This window comes from Dreissena polymorpha, chromosome 8, assembly GCF_020536995.1.
Source record: "Dreissena polymorpha isolate Duluth1 chromosome 8, UMN_Dpol_1.0, whole genome shotgun sequence".
In the NCBI taxonomy this organism is placed as follows: Eukaryota; Metazoa; Mollusca; class Bivalvia; order Myida; family Dreissenidae; genus Dreissena; species Dreissena polymorpha.
In genome coordinates this window covers 18,237,576-18,251,951 of record NC_068362.1, presented here as the reverse complement: position 1 = coordinate 18,251,951, position 14,376 = coordinate 18,237,576, and the positions used below count along the sequence as shown (strand labels likewise).

Here is a 14,376-nt window from a genome sequence, read left to right as displayed (position 1 = left end):
TCTGGTTTTATACTGGTTGCAAAAGCCATTTTCACTTTGCTTCTGATGGGAAAAGGTTTAATTTAGTCATGTGTTATAAAAGTGGGTTATTCTGTTACAATATTTTTGTTAAATAATATCAAGCAAACATCTGGATAAATTCATCCCCCATCAGATGTTTTTTCTTCTGAATGGTTTGTGTCCTATGCAGCCTCTCGCAGTAGACCGGATAGCGCAGGACCAGCCGCTGCATCGGCCGCTAAGAAGTACGACCCTTCCAAGATATATGGTCAGCCTGTTGTCAGAAAGTCAAAGGAAAACAGGTGTGTCTACTGAAGGTTTACTTGAACCTCGTTCTGGGAAGAATGGGCTTAATACATTTGTGTCAAGTATTGTTCCAATTAGCCTGTACTGTCAGCTCTCCCCCTTAACTTGATTTTTGTTTAAGAAACTTTCTTTTAACAAAAAGAATCATAAAAGTGGTTGTCCCTATGCACTGGCTGACACTGGGATGACACTTAACGCACATGAATTAAGCCCAGTTTTCCCAAAACAAGGTCACTTTATCTCAAATGCATGTGTAAAGCATGGATATTGAAATAGTTTTCTTTGTCCAGGGGTTTCATTAAAGTTTATAGAAGGCAGCTGATTTCGAAAGACAGAGATGGATGTTAATTTATTTTTTACTAAAAAGTATCCAGACATTGTTAAATGATTTGGGGGAAATATTGGGGTGATTAAGCCCCTTCCAAGGTCTTTATGAAACTCACAAAAACACAGCAGGTTAGATGAGTGTTCAGAATAGCATTGCTGCTTGAAAAGATTCCATTAATGTTGTAAGTGAAGATAACCTTGATACAATGCTGAAGTGTATTAAAATGAAAATATCATTGTTTATAACAGTAAAGTGTGTAAAAAAGTTTTCTTGTTTATATCAGTCAAGTGTATAAAAAATGAAAGTATACTAGTTTATAACAGTCATCATACAATATCATCTTGACATATCCGGGTGTTGTGTTATGATCTCACATGTGATTAAAACTTTCTGCTTTTAAAGGCTCTATAAAGGTGAAGATCCGTAATTATTTACCGATTTTTAAATATTATTTTCATATTTTATTTATAAAGGTTATCAAAAAACAATATATATATGCTATTGGACATTACAATAAAATATGAGCAATACAACTTGTTTTGAGTACAAAATAAAGTGTCCTCCAAGTCAATTGTGTTTACAAACAATCCGTTTATTTACATCGCTGTTTACTCGGGAAAGAGAAAGTGAAAGAAACTCAGGTCACCAAAATATATCGTTGATTTTCAACGTTTTCCGGTATCACTCACAAAGAAAGTCTCTTCTAAATGGTTAAAACGTTTGTAGTGATCTAATAAGTTACTTTCTGCTGGTAAAAAGTTGTTTAAATAGAATTAAAATTGAATTTTCTTTCGGCTATTTTTAGCATATGTCACCGCTCTGAGGCTACACATCACGTTAGTTGCAAAAATGTAAACATTTCTTCCAATTATGAAACGGGTATATCTTCCATAATTCTTGGCAACGTTGTACCTAAGCTGTGTTATTAGCAGTTTTTATGCAAGAGTAACTGAAATCCGGTAAAAATTTGACCAGTTGATATGCATAATAATTGGATTTGTCACCTTTATAGAGCCTTTAAAATGATAGCTTTTTAGTCAAGAATGTATAGTTTCTAAGCAATTGAAAGGTCCATGGTTTGATGCCCACTTAAGGAGCATTCTTACAATCTCCCTTCAAGACATCCCAAGTACTGGTTCTGTGCTGCAGGTAATGGTAATTATTACTCTCTTGATGCAGATAACATCCCATAATAATAATAAATGCATCAAATGATAATAAACATGTTTTAACTCACTTTTTGATTTTTCTAGAGCTCCTGGTGATGTGAGGAAGCGTCCCGGAAGTGCTGGTTCTGGTTCCAGGCCTGGCAGTGCAGCAGGGTCCAGACCAGGTAGCGCTGGGAACCGGCCGGCTAGTAGTCAGGTAGTTAAAACCTTTTTATTGAAGCTCAGTTGCATCAAAAGCCTTAGCGCTCTCAGTCTGTTTCCTTGGTAGAGTCAGTACTTGGTGTCTTAGATCTAAACAACAGTTCCACAGTGGGGATCAAACATGTGACCTCTTAGCCTCTAGGTGGACACTACCCAAAGGTAATGGTAAGGTATTGTCTGCAGGTTTTAGGCTTGCTAAAATAAAGTTGTTGTCACTTTATTTCGCCAGTTTAAAAAAATTAACGCAATTATCCTGTCAATGATATTGACCACAATTTAGCCATAAAATATCATAAATTGCATGCAAGTGGTTTAAACTTAGCACAACTGGTCTAATTTGTACTAACTATTCTATTTATAGCACATAAATTTCAACATGTTAAATAAACTAAATTGTTGTCAACTTTGTGCATTAATTAATTAATTAATGCTTTGTATGGTTGCGAAAATGTTTGACAATATAAAAATAACTCTTTACTTGCATATTTCTCAATCCTTCTTCAAATAAAGATGAAAATTTGTTAGTACTACAACATCTGACCACTATTCATGATAAAATGCATCATGACCGGTATCACTTTGTTCCACACCTGAAAACAAAGTTGCAAGATGACTCATTCTGTCTATCATTTGGTTTTTCAATTTGCCTGCATTAAATGTTTACAGTTTGTGAAGTGAACTACTTCTACATTTCTCTAGCCATTAAAATGAAACTCGAATAAGTCATCATTTTTAAGTTCAAATTTGCAAGACTTAATTTCCATTTGCAGTGATTAACTAACTCCTGAGTTATCTGCCCTTAAATAAAGCCATGGACATGGCTGAAAAACCCACATCAAAGCATATTAAGGGTGTTGTTATATTAGGGGTATTAGTCATGTTTGTGACAAAGCTGTATTGGTTTTGTTTAAATTAGTTAATTTAAATGATATATGCAGTGTTCTCCAAAAAAAATTTAGAAGACAGTTATATGTTCAAAGTAGCCAGCGACTAAGCAATAAAACGGGTGTATTTGCAACATTTCAATTGATATTTTTGGGAAAGTAGCCGGCATCTAGATTGCATGTAACCAAGGAAATCGACGGCTGCCTGTGCTTCCAGAGAACCCTGTATATGTAGACTTTATATCTGATTGTAAGTTATATGACATACCTCATTGACCAATGTAAATGTTGCAATTTAATGGATCAAACTGCAGCCAGATTGTTCACTTGATTACATTTAAACTTCAAATATGTCTTCACTATGAAATGCAGGTGTGGAAGACATTTTTTGTCATGCCCAACATTCTTTAGTTATAAGCGCTTGCTATAAGCCATCGGAATTGCAGCAGTTGGTAATGTTTTAATTATGTGAAATTAACTACTTCCACATTTCTGAAGCGATCACATTAAAACATAATTCGTGTGACCGTCATGAAATGAACATGGACAAGACATTTTTGCCTTGCCCCATGATTTTCACATTCCTGCATGATTTGCACTTGGACATGGCTGACAAATCAATGGTGCGGTATAAGCCATGCTTGTGTCTAAGCTCTAGTTGAAAATAAGTAAGTTCTTTATGTTAAATTTTCATAAGGCAAAACAAGCTGCAAACGGGCCTAAGGCTAAGGAAAGACCCCCAATTTCCCCTTCATACAAGGTATATGGTGACAGAAACGTTTGAGTTGAACTCTATTCTCTCCTCTTACATTTTTTTGCATTTATTCCACTCTTTTTTTGTTTATTGTTGCTCCAAAACTTGCAAGTTAAGCATTTGCAGAAGCCAAACTCAGTTAAATTTTGAGAGCTACATATGAAAATGTGCTCATATCTTTATCTCTGTAATCATTTTAATAGGCTATTCTTTTTCTTTGCAAGTTCTTGTTTGCTGGTTAGTGTGTTGGCACATCTCACTTTATTGAATTATGCTAGTGTAAGTTTTTGGTGCTTCTTCTAAAGGAACCATGGGTTTTCTGTGGCGTGTGTTATTTTGATTCAGATTCTCAAGAGAACAATTGAGAGAAGCGGTGCATAGTTTTTTCATATTATATACATATACCCTGAGCAACTTTTTTCTAACTGGTCACAAGATAAAGTGAAAAATATAATGTATAAAAGAAGCTAAAAATATGTATTTTTCGAAGCAAAATTTGTTACCATTATTATACATTTTTTTAAGGTAATTTTGATATAAATTTTTTGTATGTTACACGATTTCTATTGCTGTGCGTAGACTTAACATTCAATTGGAGTGTCACAGAATACAAATAATCAATACTTAGGTAGTTCAATTATTATGCCCCCTTTTGAAGAAGAGGGGGTATATTGCTTTGCTCATGTCGGTCTGTCGGTCTGTCGGTCCGTCCACAAGGTGGTTGTCAGACGATAACTCAAGAACGCTTGGGCCTAGGATCATGAAACTTCATAGGTACATTGATCATGACTCGCAGATGACCTCTATTGATTTTGAGGTCACTAGGTCAAAGGTCAAGGTCACGGTGACCCGAAATAGTAAAATGGTTTCCGGATGATAACTCAAGAACGCTTAGGCCTAGGATCATGAAACTTGATAGGTAGATTGATCATGACTCGCAGATGACCCCTATTGATTTTCAGGTCACTAGGTTAAAGGTCAAGGTCACAGTGACCCAAAATTGTAAAATGGTTTCCGGATGATAACTCAAGAACGCTTAGGCCTAGGATCATGAAACTTGATAGGTAGATTGATCATACCTCGCAGATGACCCCTATTGATTTTCAGGTCACTAGGTCAAAGGTCAAGGTCACAGTGACCCGAAATAGTAAAATGGTTTCCGGATGATAACTCAAGAACGCTTAGGCCTAGGATCATGAAACTTGATAGGTAGATTGATCATGACTCGCAGATGACCCCTATGTATTTTCAGGTCACAATGTCAAAGGTCAAGGTATCGATGACCAGAAATAGTAAAATGGTTTCCGGATGATAACTGAAGAACACTTATTCCTAGAATCATGAAACTTGATAGGTAGATTGATCATGACTCGCAGATGACCCCTATTGATTTTCAGGTCACTAGGTCAAAGGTCAAGGTCACGGTGACCCGAAATAGTAAAATGGTGTCCGGATGATAACTCAAGAACGCTTATGGCTAGGATCATAAAACTTCATAAGTACATTGATCATGACTTGCAGATGACCCCTATTGATTTTCAGGTCACTAGGTCAAAGGTCAAGGTCACAGTGACAAAAAACATATTCACACAATGGCTGTCACTTCAACGGAGAGCCCATATGGGGGGCATGCATGTTTTACAAACAGCCCTTGTTAAAGCATGAGCTTCTCATGCAGTCTGGAATTTATAGCTAATACAACATGACTCATATATACTATTCTACAACAATCAGCACAGACATTGGACTGGTTTCAAGTATATCCTAGTTTGCATTTGGGTCAAGTGGGGTCAAAAACTATGTTATCCCGTCTAAATACCATAAATACCAACATATGATCATTTGTTTCCTCGTTTTCATTCTAGAGGACACATTTTTGCAACATTTTGATGAAACTTGGTGAGAATGTTTATCTTGACTATGATAAGACCACGTTCAAATATGTGTCCAGTGGGTCAAAAATTAAGTAATAAGATCAACTCTTAGAACATTGGTGAATAGAGACAACCCTTGAAGACAAACATTCTGAAACTTTCTTTAAAATTTATCAGAAAAAATATATTGGCAAAATCGAATTTTGTTTAAGTGAGATCAAAAACTAGGTCACCAGGTTAAATCTAAAAAATACATAGTTACCACTCTTGAATCCACATTCATGATTCAGTCTCAATGAAACATTTTAATTGTGTTTATCTTGATTATATCTTTGCCAACATTGATTTGTTTGAAGTGTGCACACATCAGTGATATACAGCAATAGAAAAATACAACAAATTTATCTGACAAAATTATCATATGTACTTATGTTGGTCCGGTTTAAAAAAAAATAAAATCAAATAATACCAATAAGAAATGTTGTTGTGTGTAATATTCTTTCTCATGCCTTTGCACAATTAAGATGAAATTTGTCCATGCATTTATATTTCTATCATGCATTTACCATCAGTGTGAAGAATGCATACCATGGCGTATTGGTACTCCAGTACCATTTGTTTTTGTCTTATATTTCATATTTTGTGTGACCTAGTGCTTAACTTTGTATGTATAGATTGGTACAGTTAAGGTGATTTTAGGTTATGATAAAAATTTAACTAACAGTGCTTTGTGAATGCAGCCCATAAGCATAAGAGCTACTTCAGTACTGTTATAATTGAGCTATGCTCTGAAAGAATGGGGATTAATGCATGTGAGTAAAATGTTGTCCTAGATTAGCCTTGATTAGACTAATTTGTGACATAATGTACCGCCTTAATTGGATTTTTGTTTAAAAGATACTTTCCTTAAACGAAAAAATACCATAAAAGTGGAAATTGTCGTCCCTGATAAGCCTGTGCAGACTGAACAGGCTAATATCGAATGACACTTTACACACATGCATTAAGCCCCGTTTTCATAGAGCAGGACTAAATTCTCTGCAGGAGATACAGAAGAAAAAGATGGAGTTGTTGGAGAAAGAGAAGGTCAGGCGGGAGGAGGAGAAGAAACGAGAGTTTGAGAGGAGACGCCAAGAGCTGCAAGAAAAACAAAAGGTATGAGGAGACTAAAAACTAAAGGTGTTTCACTAAACTTAGAACTGAATACACCCGGGTTATCTTTAAAATGCATCAACCACATTAAGGTATTGAATGAGGTTTTGTGGTAATTTTTAAATAAATATTTTCTCCTAAATTAAAGTAAAGATTCTCTGTGTGAAAGTTCTATATTTGGTGTTCCAAATTCGAGACTCAAATATTGTTTTGTTTATTAGAAGTGTGTGGTGCACATTGAGTTCAGTTAATAATATTTTTCAGCTCCATTATTAACCTCATCTACTCACTGGATTTCTTCATACCTATTCTAATTTGTGATGTGCTATGTAGCGCTTTAACGAATTGACCTTGTTCTTATCGTGATATTCAAGCAAATATATTTCAAATTTGAGCCACACTCTGTAAAAAGGGGGTTTAATGCATGTGTGTAAAGTGTCGTCCCAGATTAGCCTGGACAGTCTGCACAAGCTAATCAGGGATAACTTTTTCCGCCTAAACTTGATTATTGCTAAGAAGAGACTTTCTTGAAGCAAAAAACATCCTTAAAGTGGAAAGTGTTGTTCCTGATTAGCCTGTGTGAAATGCACAGGCTTATCTGGGACGAAACTTTTCACACATGTATTAAACGCCCTTTTCACAGAGCGCAACTCAAATATTTATGGTGAATATGTATCCTGTAATTTAGGATATCTCACTGAAAATTCATTTGTTATCATACCAACACGATTATTCAAATTTAAATAGACATTACCTGTGCTAATTATATAAAATAATTTTTAATTATATAGATCAGAGCTTGATCCTAGTATTTCAAAGTTATATTAATTTTATGCAATGAGAAACTATTAAATCACAGATCTTTTAATTGAAATGATACGCAATAGCTTGGTCAATTTGTGCAAGTTATAGTAGACAATTTCAGCGTTTTCCCACTTTCTTATTATCAACGCACAGGTAAACCGTATAAACAAGGCACGGGAGGCGGGTTGGAATAGCCTCATTGGATCTCTAGAGTCTGACAGCGGGGTAGGTCTGGCTTGCAGACATGGGCTTTCAGTTAACTTCTTTGTGTTTTGTTTATAGATAAATAAGTAATTTACAAACTCATATGTTTGGTATTTACTATAATTTTTGATGAAGCTCTTGTCTTTATATCATCTTCAATTGTATTCACCTACAAGCTGTACAATTGAAACAGTTTATTTTGAAAAAAAGTTATATTATACCCCACCCAACAAAAAATACAATGAAAAAATGTTGACGTGTTCAGTAACTATGGACAAAGCATAGTTTTACTTGTTTATAGCATTTATTGAAAATCTAAGTAAGCCGGCTATTCCATTCAAAATTTATCGCATACTCCACAGTTATCTTCCATAAATGTCTTTTAATTACATTTGTTTTCAGAAAGAAAACCAGAAGCAGGAGAATAAAGAGCCAGCAAGAGTGCCAGTGGCTGCTGCCCCACCCCCACAAGTAGCCCCCAGGGTTAGTAGAATCTATGTCAGGTGTTGCCATGCAATCTTTTACTGTTTCAACTTTATGGGAACGGAGTGAACAATGATAGATTTCCAGTGTTTCGTTTTGTGTGTACCTTTGTAATGTTGAATATATGCAGCCTTCATGCAAGTCATATGTGCTGTATTTTATTTAGTGGAAATGAAATTAAGTTGATCCCAACTGGTGAAATTATATATTTTTTGTATTAAAATGGGATGATGATCTGTTCTAGTAAAATGATACAATCCACTGAATACCAGTAGTCATTGAGAGCAAATTGTGTATGTTTTCAATTGTTGTCAGCTGCATATAATGTTAACAAGGAAACATTGGTTTTTATGTCCCCCACTATAGTAGTGGGGGACATATTGTTTTTGCCCTGTCTGTTGGTCTGTAGGTCTGTTTGCGCCAACTTTAACATTATGCAATAACTTTTGCTATATTGAAGATAGCAACTTCATATTTGGCATGCATGTGTATCTCATGGAGCTGCACATTTTGAGTGGTGAAAGGTCAAGGTCATCCTTCAAGGTCAAAGGTCAAATATATGTGGCCAAAATCGCTCATTTTATGAATTATTTTGCAATATTGAAGATAGCAACTTGATATTTGGCATGCATGTGTATCTCATGGAGCTGCACATTTTGAGTGGTGAAAGGTCAAGGTCAAGGTCATCCTTCAAGGTCAGAGGTCAAATATATGTGGCCCAAATCGCTTATTTTATAAATACTTTTCTAATATTGAAGATAGCAACTTGATATTTGGCATGCATGTGCATCTCATGGAGCTGCACATTTTAAGTGGTGAAAGGTCAAGGTCAAGGTCATCCTTCAAGGTCAGAGGTCAAATATATGTGGCCCAAATCGCTTATTTTATGAATACTTTTGCAATATTGAAGATAGCAACTTGATATTTGGCATGCATGTGTATCTCATGGAGCTGCACATTTTGAGTGGTGAAAGGTCAAGGTCAAGGTCATCCTTCACAAGGTCAAGGTCATCCTACAAGGTCAAACATCATATAGGGGGTCATTGTGTTTCACAAACACATCTTGTTGCTTTATGTTCTTTCATTCTGTTTTAGGAGGCAAGTAAAACAAGAAAGAAAACATGAGCCATAATAATTACCTTCCTTAATTTTTTAAATTAAAATAAATAATGTTTCTCCATCTAAATGCAGGCTGAGTGGGGACTACAAATGAAAAAAAAAAAACAGGCTTAATGCACATGCGTAAAGTGTTGTCCCAGATAAGCCTGTGCAGTCTGCACAGGCTCATCAGGTAAGACACTTTCCACCTAGGTGGATTTTCCCTTATGAGAGACTTGCTTTAAACCAAAATTCAACAATTGTGGAAGGCTTTGTCTTAGATTGGCCTGTGCAGATTGGAATGATATTTAATGCAAATGCATTAAGCTCTGTTTTCAAATAGTGAGACTTATTTATAAAAGAAGTAAGCCATTAAAGTTATCTGGCTCTGTTCAGTACTTTCTGTTCCTATAGCCGGGTGCTGTTGGTGCGGGTGACTACAACGGCAATGCAGGCCGTGGAGGGGCAGGCAAGTATGAGCAGTACAACCAGTACCTGGACAAGCTGGAACGGGAGAGGGAGCTGAGGCAGAAACAGCAGGGCGTGCCTCTACCACAAAAATGTGGGTGTGGTCTTACCTTACTAGATGAGTTATGCCCTGGGAAAATACTTTTTAATGCATGTTCATTAAGTGTTATCTTGGGCAATCCACACAGGTTAATCAGGGACAACACTTTCAGCTTTTATGGGTTTTTTTGTTTAAAGGAAATCTCTTCTTAGCGATAATCTGAATTGGGATGAATGTGTCATCTCTGATTAGCCTGTGCAGACTTCACATGCTCTGGTACCACACTGTATGCCTTGCTTTATGGCGTGTTATCTCAGAGTGAGGCTCACACTCTCCATAAATAGACTGTGTTTTTGCAAAGATATAAATATGCTGTGGAGAATTTCAGATCATAAGCGTTCACTTGTAATAATATTTTTTATATATTTATATATTCTTAGGAATAATTGACTTGATATTTTAATCTTCAAAATTACTAAGTAATTGTAGTTTGTTTGCCCCCGTTAGGGCGGCATATAGCAGTTGAAATGTCCGTCAGTCAGTCCTTCTGTCAGTCAGTCTGTTTGTCAGTCCGAAAACTTTAACATTGCCTATAACTTTTGCAATATTGAAGATAGCAACTTGATATTTGGCATGCATGTGTATCTCATGGAGCTGCACATTTTTAGTGGTGATAGGTCAAGGTCATTCTTCAAGGTCAAAGGTCAAATATATGGCTTCAAAGTGGCGCAGTAGGGGGCATTGTGTTTCTGACAAACACATCTATTGTAATTAATTAAGTTTATTTATGTTGATAAACTCATGTGATGAAATGGTATATCGTCCTTGAAAATCAGAAAGTTGTCATAAGATAAATTTGAAAGGAGGCTGATTGATTCATCTGGCTTAAAGGGGCTTATCCATTATACAGAATTTTTTTTGAAGTGTTAATCGTGCATGTCATGCATGATAATGAAAGCTCAAGCCTTGACTGTAAATGTGAGATGAATTTAAACCATTACACATTTTTAAACATCACAATATATGCACAGATTCATTATCAGTCTGCATGCTCCCGATTGTTTAGCCCCTGCAGCCTACATGGCAGCCCCTATGGCAGTCCCACGGCCCCTGCCTGCGGCCCCCAGGAATGTGCGCCCAGTACCTGCTGACCCCTGGAGGCGAGCCCCTGAACCCTCACCTATGTATCAGCCCTACAATGAACGGTAGGACATGTTTACATGGCTGCAAAAATAATTTTACACGTGTACAAATGTATGACAATTTTTATGCCCCCGGTAGGGTGGCATATAGCAGTTGAACTGTCCGTCAGTATGTCAGTCAGTCTGTCTGTCCGTCCGAAAAAAACTTTTAACATTGGCCATAACTTTTTCACTATTGAAAATAGCAACTTGATATTTGGCATGCATGTCTATCTCATGGAGCTGCACATTTTTAGTGGTGAAAGGTCAAGGTCATCCTTCAAGGTCAAATGTCAAATTTATGGCGTCTGTCCGTCCGAAAACTTTAACATTGGCCATAACTTTTTCAATATTGAAGATAGCAACTTGATATTTGGCATGCATGTGTATCTTATGGAGCTGAACATTTCCAGTGGTGAAAGGAGAAGGTCAAGGTCATCCTTCAAGGTCAAATGTCAAATATATGGCATCTGTCCGTCCGAAAACTTTAACATTGGCCATAACTTTTTTAATATTGAAGATAGCAACTTGATTTTTGGCATGCATGTGTATTTGGTGAAGCTGCACATTTTGAGTGGTGGAAGTTCAAGGTCAAGGTCATCCTTCAAGGTCAAAGGTCAAAAAAAATAATTCAAAGCGGCGTTCTCATGAAGCTGCACATTTTGAGTGGTGGAAGTTGAAGGTCAAGGTCATCCTTCAAGGTCAAAGGTCATCCTTCAAGGTCAAAGGTAAAAAAAAAAGAATTTTCAAAGCAGCGTTTTCATGAAGCTGCACATTTTGAATGGTGGAAGTTCAAGGTCAAGGTCATCCTTCAAGGTCAAAGGTAAAAAATAATAATTTCAAAGCGGCGTTATCATAAAGCTGCACATTTTGTGTGGTGGAATTCCAAGGTCAAGGTCATCCTTCAAGGTCAAAGGTCAAAAAAAAATTATTTTTTTTAAAGCGGCGCAAAAGGGGGCATTGTGTTTCTGACCAACACATCTCTTGTATTTAAATGAAGTACAATGTTAGAATGTTAGAGCATTATCACACATCAAATTGATGTCATTTGTTAAGCAGGTATTCTATACTTCTAAACGTCTGTCACTTAAATTAGCATTGGGTCTATCTGCCTTGTTAAGTGTTTTTTTTTGGCTTGTTACCTGAAAATAAATTTTGATAATTTCCATGAACATCAAGCTCGCAAAAATAATGATTGTATCCCTTTCTAATGGTTTTTAAATCTGTAATAACAATAAACAAACGAACATCCTTTAAATCAGCCCTGTTTATGGAAATTTTCACCTAAAGCATGTGCGAAAAATTTCCTCCCAGATTATCTCGTGCAATGTGCGCAGTCTAATCATGGACAACACTTTCCTCCTTATCTTGATTTTTGAAAAGAAGAAACATCCATTAAACAAAAAATTCATAATTGAAGAAAGTGTCTTTCTTCATAAGCCTGTGAGGACTACACAAGCTTATCTGGTATGACTCTACACAAATGCTTGAAACCACTTTTACTTAGAGCATGGCTCAAATAATTATATGTTTTATTCAGAGGTCAGAACCAGTCGGAACAAAGAGCCCAGCTAGTGGATGAGTTCATCAACCGTCGTAGAGAGGCTGCCATAAACAAACATCGAGGCCAGGCTGAGCTGTTTGGGCCATCTGATCCTGCGCAGAGACGGGCACAAACACCTGGTATGCCTTTAACCTACATGATGTTAGGCGGAAAATGTCGTCCCTGGTTCTTGGACGACACTTAACGCACATTTAGTTGATTATCAAACTCTTGTGTAAGTTTGACTAATGCAAATTGATAAAATTAATAGTTTCTTGCACTTAAATTTTATTATAGTTTATAAAATACTAGACACCAAACATTAGCTTTAACAGATATAAACAAAGTTATGAACCTTCAATGAGTGTGAATTGTGAGGGTTAGTCTGATAACAGGCTCACAACAGTGGTGCCCTGTACCTTACACTGGCTGATTTCAGACAAAGCGAGACCGTCAGGAGCGGATCAGAAGCCGACGCCGGCGGGCGGTGATCGGAACAAGGAGGAGCAGGAGTATCTGGAGAGGCTTCGACAGATCAGGCAGCAGAACTACAACGAGCGCAGGAACCTGCAGGCCAAGGTCGAGCAGAATAGGAACCCTAATGCAGAGGAGAGGAAGAAAAAAGCAGAGGCTTTGAAAGTATTTATAAGAATTACAAAAGTTCTGAATTTAATTATTGCATAAGGATATTGTTGTTATTTTGCTTTTGTGTGACCTTTTGTTTTTGCTTTATGCTGCTCTAATTATATTTTAACAAAAAACTGTTAGATATATTGTGTGTATTGTTTTATATAGAATGACATGAATGTATATTTGCAATTGTTGAATGGTTTGACAAAAGGTTAGGTTCCTTCTTTAGTTTCTGATAAAGTTGTTTTTTTCGTTTTCATTGTGTAGTGCTTCCTTGCAATGTTGGTAAATATTTGGATGGATGGTTTGCCCTGAAAGACTCTTACTGAGTTATTTACAATTTCCCATATCCCTCGATTTTTTTACCATGTTAGAATTTATAGAATCTTTGTAGCATGTTGAAAAAAATCAGATAGACACATGTTATACTAAAGTGGTGAATGTTATTAAGTTTGCCTTTCTTTTTTATTGAAGAATTTGGTGTTATTGCCTGTTATATTATTTTTAGCCTTTTTCTATGAAAAGTGGGCTTAATGCATTTGTGTACAGTGTCATCCCAGCTTATCCTGTGCAAATGTACACAGGCTGATAAGGCCTAAAATTTGGGTTTAGAAGAGACTATATTTATACGGAAAAACAACAATATAAAAGTGGAATGATTCTTCCTTGATAAGCCTTTGAAAACTTCTCAGGTTAATCTTGTACAACACTTTATGCATAAAGTCAAGTTTGGCCAGACTGAGGCTCATTTGATGGCTTGTGTATCTTGTGTATGGCTTCCCTCACAGAAACAGGCCGAGGATTGGGCCAAGCAGCGGCAGGAAGAGCTGGAAAAGAAGAAACAGGAATTCCTGGATAAGGAACGCCAAGCCAGAGAGGTAGTGAACATTTGTGAAATTGTTATTGCATTTGGTTTGATATAAAAATGTACTAAGGCTGACACCAGCTCTAAATACAGAAGAAAATGTCAATAAAAAAACAACAGAATAGTTGTAAAAGCTTGCGTATGAACATTTTGATATGATGGTTAAACTAAGAAAAACGCTTTATAAATCTAGAATGTAATACTCCTGATATTATCATAATATCAATTTTTATGATTTGATGTAATACAATCCTCGATTTTATTTTTACAGCAGAGGCAGATGGCAGCTTTGAACAGGTTTGCACACTTTTTTAATAAAGACAGACATTAATACCCTATGTCTGAGGCTTTGCTATTGAATGCTTTCAGTACTTAAGTTTGTTGATTATAAG

At 36.3% G+C, this 14,376-nt stretch overlaps 1 protein-coding gene across 3 annotated transcripts in view; it reads left to right on the top strand.

The window, feature by feature from the left end:
• The window catches only part of LOC127841633 (serine/threonine-protein kinase Nek1-like), a 60,872-nt gene that overhangs the window by 21,965 nt on the left and 24,531 nt on the right, over positions 1-14,376 (top strand). For 2 of the 3 annotated variants that reach the window (XM_052370619.1, XM_052370617.1), the window contains exons 13-23: positions 191-302; positions 1,888-1,999; positions 6,561-6,671; positions 7,626-7,697; positions 8,079-8,159; positions 9,672-9,819; positions 10,832-10,970; positions 12,487-12,629; positions 12,929-13,128; positions 13,908-13,997; positions 14,256-14,281. In XM_052370619.1, coding sequence (XP_052226579.1) covers positions 191-302; positions 1,888-1,999; positions 6,561-6,671; positions 7,626-7,697; positions 8,079-8,159; positions 9,672-9,819; positions 10,832-10,970; positions 12,487-12,629; positions 12,929-13,128; positions 13,908-13,997; positions 14,256-14,281 — 1,234 coding nt within the window. The remainder of the gene's footprint in view (positions 1-190; positions 303-1,887; positions 2,000-6,560; positions 6,672-7,625; positions 7,698-8,078; positions 8,160-9,671; positions 9,820-10,831; positions 10,971-12,486; positions 12,630-12,928; positions 13,129-13,907; positions 13,998-14,255; positions 14,282-14,376) is intronic. The other variant, XM_052370618.1, reaches the window with a different exon arrangement.